Source organism: Miscanthus floridulus, unplaced genomic scaffold (assembly GCF_019320115.1).
Source record: "Miscanthus floridulus cultivar M001 unplaced genomic scaffold, ASM1932011v1 fs_308_2_3, whole genome shotgun sequence".
Lineage (NCBI taxonomy): Eukaryota > Viridiplantae > Streptophyta > Magnoliopsida > Poales > Poaceae > Miscanthus > Miscanthus floridulus.
The window spans coordinates 133,422-139,669 of record NW_027096558.1 but is presented as its reverse complement, the minus strand read 5'-3'; the positions used below and the strand labels follow the sequence as shown (position 1 = coordinate 139,669).

General features: G+C 43.5%; 1 protein-coding gene across 1 annotated transcript; it reads right to left on the bottom strand.

Moving 5' to 3' along the window:
• Positions 1-2,007: 2,007 nt before the first annotated feature.
• Positions 2,008-4,785, bottom strand: LOC136531247 (cytochrome P450 CYP72A616-like). The gene is made up of 4 exons (XM_066523923.1): positions 4,034-4,785; positions 3,662-3,906; positions 3,101-3,488; positions 2,008-3,015 (listed from the first exon to the last, which is right to left on the bottom strand). The coding sequence occupies exons 1-4, from the start codon at positions 4,562-4,564 to the stop codon at positions 2,590-2,592; spliced, it is 1,590 nt and encodes a 529-aa protein (XP_066380020.1). The 5' UTR covers positions 4,565-4,785; the 3' UTR covers positions 2,008-2,589.
• Between the last annotated feature and the right edge of the window lie 1,463 nt (positions 4,786-6,248).

The window sequence follows — 6,248 nt, the reverse complement described above, 5'->3', positions numbered from 1 at the left end:
GAACATAGGGTTTTCTTGCATGTTAATAAAAAACATAAAAGTTACAGAACAAAGCACTAAGGGTGCTCAGAGCAGGAAAAATGCTTTAGATATATTTTATTCATTGCAATCATGTACGGAACAATAATATTTCTGTTGAAATAGCTTTATCTTAAAATTTTCAGCCATGACATTTCTTTTCTGACAAAGTGTTAAGTTCTTATTTACCTACTAGAAATTCGATTTGAATGCTCTGTGACTACTACTGTAGTTTTTTCTTAAGGTTAGGTAAAAAAATTAGTCCATTGGAGTTGTTTTACGAAATTACTAATCAGCATTTTTATGTTTATAAAACTGATATGTGAAACTATAGAGGCATGATGTATGGCCCACAAGGGCAAGGCGACGTTCGATGAGATATATGTGATGAATGAGATATATATATGTGATGGATGAGATATATATGTGATATATGTTTGTATGAATTTATTTGTCATGATGGAATGTAAAAAAAAAATTAAAAATTACCGTTTTGGGTCACTTTGCCGAGTGTTGCACTTGGCAAAGGACCCCTTTGCCGAGTGCCATGGTCACAACACTCGGCAAAGCTGGAAAAATGGGCGCTCGGAAAACCATTTTTCCAGCTTTGCCGAGTGCTATGACCATGGCACTCTGGCAAAGAATTTTTTTTTAAAAAAAAATCAAACTTTGCCGAGTGCCGGCGAGAGGGCACTCGGCAAAGAATTTTTTTTTTAAAAAAAATTCAAACTTTGCCGAGCGCCGGCCAGGGGGCACTTGGCAAAGAATTTTTAGAAAAAAAATAAAACATCTTTGCCAAGGGCTGGATAGATGGCACTCGGTAAAGATTTTTTTTAAAAAAAATAAAAAATCTTTGTCGAGTGCCTGCAAGGTTGGCACTCGACAAAGTGACCGTCAACGGGGCCGGCGCCGTGACGGTCGCTTTTCTTTGCCGAGTGTCCGATAAAAGACACTCGGCAAAGAGGGCTTTACCGATCAATTTTTTTGCCGTGTTCTTTGCCGAGTGCGGCAAAGGCTTTGCAGAGTGCAATTTGGCCTTTGCCGAGTGCTTCAGGCACTCGGCAAAGAACCTGAATCCAGTAGTGGGACCCACCCTTTAGTTTGAACCGATGTTTTTTTACCTCTTGGTTCATGGCGCACTCGACAAAAATGACTCCTAGAGAATAGGATATCTTGATAAAAAATAATAATTGTTAAAAAAGGTATCTACATATATTATATACCTAAGATAATACATTTGTTATTCTTTCTTTAGTTTAGTTTAGCTTTGAGGCCCAATAGCATCTCTATAATTTCCTTTACGTGAGGAATAGAGATTTTAGTAAAAAAATCACCTCCAATAGCTTTTCAACTAGATCTCTAAATAATTTCACCATATATTGTTGGTTTATCAATCTATAAAGATATAGAGAGCAGAGCTAACTCTCTAGAGTGACGAATAGATAAGTTGTTGGAGTATGGGGAGAATAGATAAGTTGTTGGAGTATGGGGAGATATGGAGAGCAATTTTTATTAGAATGGCTCTCCAAATAAGGATCTTACTATTATTAATTGGAGGCTCGGGCTTCACGTATTGCATTAGATACGCTAGAAAAAAGATAAATCCTAGAAATTCTTACAATAATCAGAAACTATATAGCCTTTATTTTGGTAGGCTCTAAATATGATCTCTAATAGTAACCATTGGATTTATTCTCTTATATAAAAAATTACCCTCCACACTATGAAAAATACATAAGTAAACCCTAAATTTGTATCAAAATTATCCATCTCTGTCATTATGAAAGATAATTTAAAATAACCCCCCTCAATTTGTATATAACTTACTAACTTTTTTCGTTATAAAAGATAATTTAAAATAATTCCTAAATATACATCAAAATTACTTTCCTCTGCCATTGTAATAGTAATTCAAACTAATTAACCCCTTATTTATATCTAAATTACCCACGTGTACCATTACGAAAGATAATGTAAATTATCCCTAAGTTTGCATTCAATTTTTCTACATGTGCCATCATGAAAGATAATATATTAATTTGTATCTAAATTGACCACGTCACCCATTACAAAAATGAAACAAAAGTATCTCTTAAATCCACGTGTAAATAAAAAACTAATTCCATATCCATATTGTATATATTATATATATTTCTAAACCTCACACTTCTAGCACTATTAAGTTAAAAGCAAACATAATGCTATGTTTCACCATATAAACCAATTAAACATCTATACCGTAGAATAACTATTTATTTTGATAGCTTATCAAGTGTGGAAAATATTCCATTAACAAACTGTATAGCAGTGACACACTAGCAATTCACTTTAAGTTCTACTAATACTCCATGATAATAAAATTTCTAAGGTGGTATTTTAAATAAGTTAGAGATGCTCAAGATGCAATACGTGATGAACATAAAAGGCACGAAAGGACACCGACTATCCATCGTCGATGAATGAAAAAAAATATATAAAAAGGTCCAATGCTACGACACTCTTGGGCTCCCATGAATCAAAGGCCCACAAGCCCGTTGGACCAACAGCCATAGGCGAATCCTTCAGCTAACATCATATTGCTCTTAGCCTGATCTGGGCACCATGCATCGGACGCAGCATTATAACTTGGCGCGGAGCATGAATATACGTCGGCGCGAGCTCAAACTGAAAGCGCTGAAGGATCATGCTCAGCGCCATCTTAGCCTCTAGAAGAGCAAAGTTCTGGCCGATGCAAATCCGCGGCCCCCAGCCGAACGGGAAGAACGCTAGCCGATCCTTGGACGCCTTGGCGATCCCCTCGGCAAACCTCTCTGGCCTGAACTCGTGCACATCACTTCCCCAGATGTCGGCGTCGTGGTGGATGAACATCACGGGGAGCTCCACGATCACGCCGGCAGGGTATGTGACATCTCCGATCACCATCTCCTTGTACGTTTTCCTGCTGAACGCGATGGCCGGCGGGTACAGTCGGAGAACCTCGTAGAGAATCATGGTCACCTGCGCAATGAATCGGAAAGAGTTAGTGGTTTGGCTCCATTTGCATATATATAAATGAGATAGGGAAATCAACAGGAGTGCTCACTGTTTTGAGGCGACTGAGGCCGTCGTATCCCGGTTGGTTCTTATTCCCAAACAGGGCAAGGACTTCCTCCCTTGCACGGTCCTGCCATTCTGGGTGCATGCTTAGTAGGATCATTGTCCATGTAAGCAGCACTGATGTCGTCTCCATTCCTGCAAAGTAGAACAGCTTACACTCCTCCATGACATCTTCAATCGTCATTCCTTGGCTGGACTGGCCGTTCTCGCCTGTCTCTCTCATGTTTGACTCCAGCAGTAAGCCCAGTAAGTCATCTTTGGCGCTTTCACCTTCTTTCATAGCTTGCATTCTTTTACCAATTAGACCCCGAAGAATTGACTCGACCTCGTTTTTAATTTGGCGCATCCTTCGATTGTTTTTGGTAGGCAAGGACCTGAAAATGTCATTTCCCATGCATCACTAATAGAGTAGTAGTTTTTTTTAGATAAAGGAATCACTAATAAAGTACTAATGGGGCGAAAGAAGATGAACCCGATGCATCTAATTTCAGTTTATGTAAATTTAGCAAGGACATACAGAAGATTTTTGAAGTATATGAAAACTCACATGTATCCAGGAACGGCAAACTTCTCCACGATGGACATGAGGCGCTCTGCTTGTTCGGCCTGTAGCTGGAAAATCTTTCTTCCTTCAAGGTAGCTGCTGCCGAATGCGGTGCGGGAGATGACATCTCCGGTGAGGATCTGAAGCTCCGGGTCGACGTCCAGCTCGCACGAGCCGTCAGAGCCAAGTGACTGCGCCCATCGGCTGACAAGCTCTTCACAGCACGCAGAAAACGCCGGCAGCATGACCTGCAAGGTTGTCCACACTGACATGATCAATCACAAACTCGATCGAAGCGAACAATAGTACAAAACGCAATAGTATAAGAAAGATCGGCCTCGCAGGCAACAAAGTAAACGATACATTTTTGTATACCTTGATCTTCTCGAGGTGAAACGCAGGGTTGAGGATCCTCCTGTGCTTGACCCACTTCTCGCCCTCGTAGTTGGCTACTCCATCGGCGAGCAGCTTGGAAAACGCCTGGAACTTGGGCTTCTCGAAGTGGCCGAACTTGTTCGACATCACGTCCCTTGCCAGGTCCGGGTCGGTGACGGTCACTCTGGGGATCGGGCCGAACCACGAGAAGCACGTCTTGCCGTGTTCTCGGACGGCGCCGTAGACAAACGGCGAGACATGGCCGGCGATGTCGTGGCACCGCAGCGGCAAGGGCCTGGACGCGGCCTCCTTGTTGAACCGGCGGTACTCCTTGAGGTCACCGGTGAGGAAGCGGTACGACGTGCCCCGAAGGCCCTGCGCGCGCAGCGCCCGCTCGAGCCGCCGCGGCTCCCACCACAGCTGCTCGAGCAGCCAGGCGGCCTTCCACAGGAGCAGAGCGCCCAGGAGACCGTAGATGAGGAGGCTCCAGTGCATCAAGGCGACTGCACTCGCCAACGCTCCAAGAACCATTTTGCTCAGCTCTTAAGTGAAACTGGAGAAGGCTGAGCTAGTGATCGTTAAAACTGGCGCCAGAGGGTTGCTCCTCTTATAAACAGTGGTCACTGCCTCACTGAGTCACTGGCTTTGGTTGGTCCATTATTTTGTATAAGATTCGTCGTGGGCATTCTGGTCAGTCATGCGGCAGACCATACCTCGCTCCTAAGGAGCTTGGCAGTGAAGGTATTCCGATGGAGATCGGATTGGTATTGGTCAAAGCCACTCGAAGGGTACCGTGCTTCCTTGTTGCTTCGTAAGTGTCGACGCAGGATGGGCACCCACCACGTGATGACTGTGCCTGCTTCCCTGTGGTTTCGTTTCGTTTCCTTGAAATCGGAGAGCATTTTTGGGGAACCATTGGTTTTACTATCCCAATCAACCGTATGGCCAAATGACCAGGATCTTGCAATCCATCCGTCCATCGTGCTGGGGCACTGTTAACATATGGAGAAATTTAGCTAAAGGACACGAAAAGTGATGTCAAACGATAAGCACGACAGCAAAAGAAAGGTTCATTTGATCGGTGGATACACTAGAAGACACCGAGTCTATTAGAACAATAATATCCTAGTTGAACATTCGAAAGATAAAGACAATAAAGTTTTGCTTTTGCTCCTCATACTTTCGTCTTCCTCCAGCCCCTTCGTGGGTTCTTTTGGAGCGTAGTAATTTTGCAGAAACTATACAAGAATTTCACAAGAATTAGTTTATTTTTACAATAAAACGTGGGAAATAGAAAACTTCCCCTCATTCTAAAGGGGCTCTTATGCTTTTTGATGTGCCGCCACGCAGGTCCTTATGCAGACAATCTCTATGCCGAAATGCATCATCCTGCAGCCCCTTAGTGTTGCGCCTCCTTCATTGCCAGCCACCCGCTCTCTCTTCGCCACTTCCACGCCACCCAAGATGGCCAGAGCTTCTCCACTAGTACACAGATGGGCTTCAATCCCGGTTGGGAACTGGGTTTTAGTCCTGGTTTTTCAACCGGGATTGCGGATCCGGGACTAAAGGCCGGGACCTTTAGTCCTGGGTTATGCAACCGGGACTAAATTCCATCCTCGAAACTTAAAAAATAGTTTAAATCCTGGGAGACCGCTCTTGCAGCGCGTGATATTCGAACCCAAGACCCCTTGCCTCGCGCGACGCTCTCCTTTTGAATTCACTCGTGGGGGCCTTTAGTCCCGGGTGGGAGACCTTTAATCCGTACCTTTTAGTCCCGGTTGATGTTACCAACCGAGATAAAAGGGCATTTGATGCCTGTAAAATTTAGACCAGGGATTAATGATCACATTAGTCCCGGATCCCAACACAACCGAGACTAAAAGTGTGAACCGAAAGTCATTTCTCTACTAGTGTCAATGATCACTACTACAAAAACGATTTTCATACAGAGAGCCATCTCTATAGTGTATCTTGCCAAACAAGCAGCCTCTGAAGATGGTTTATAGAGACGGCTCCAACCCTAGCCGTCTCTATAAAATGACCTTCAGATGGCGATGTTGTATGCGGCCATCTCTAAAAATAGGGGATTTTCAGAGGTATCTGGAGACAACAACCGCCTCTAAAGATTAATTTGTAGAGACGACTGGAGTTGAAGCCGCCTCCAGATATTATCTTCAGTAGCAGCCCCCACTTTTCCTCCTTGGGATTTTTACTG

What these genes read in the sequence shown, in the direction of transcription:
- LOC136531247 (XM_066523923.1), bottom strand. Translation starts at nt 4,564, where the DNA reads ATGGTTCTTGGAGCGTTGGCGAGTGCAGTCGCCTTGATGCACTGGAGC. An exon ending in TTCACCTCGAGAAGATCAAG is followed by an intron (nt 3,907 to 4,033) that starts GTATACAAAAAT and finishes ACAACCTTGCAG; the next exon opens with GTCATGCTGCCGGCGTTTTC. An exon ending in GCCTCAGTCGCCTCAAAACA is followed by an intron (nt 3,016 to 3,100) that starts GTGAGCACTCCT and finishes TTCATTGCGCAG; the next exon opens with GTGACCATGATTCTCTACGA.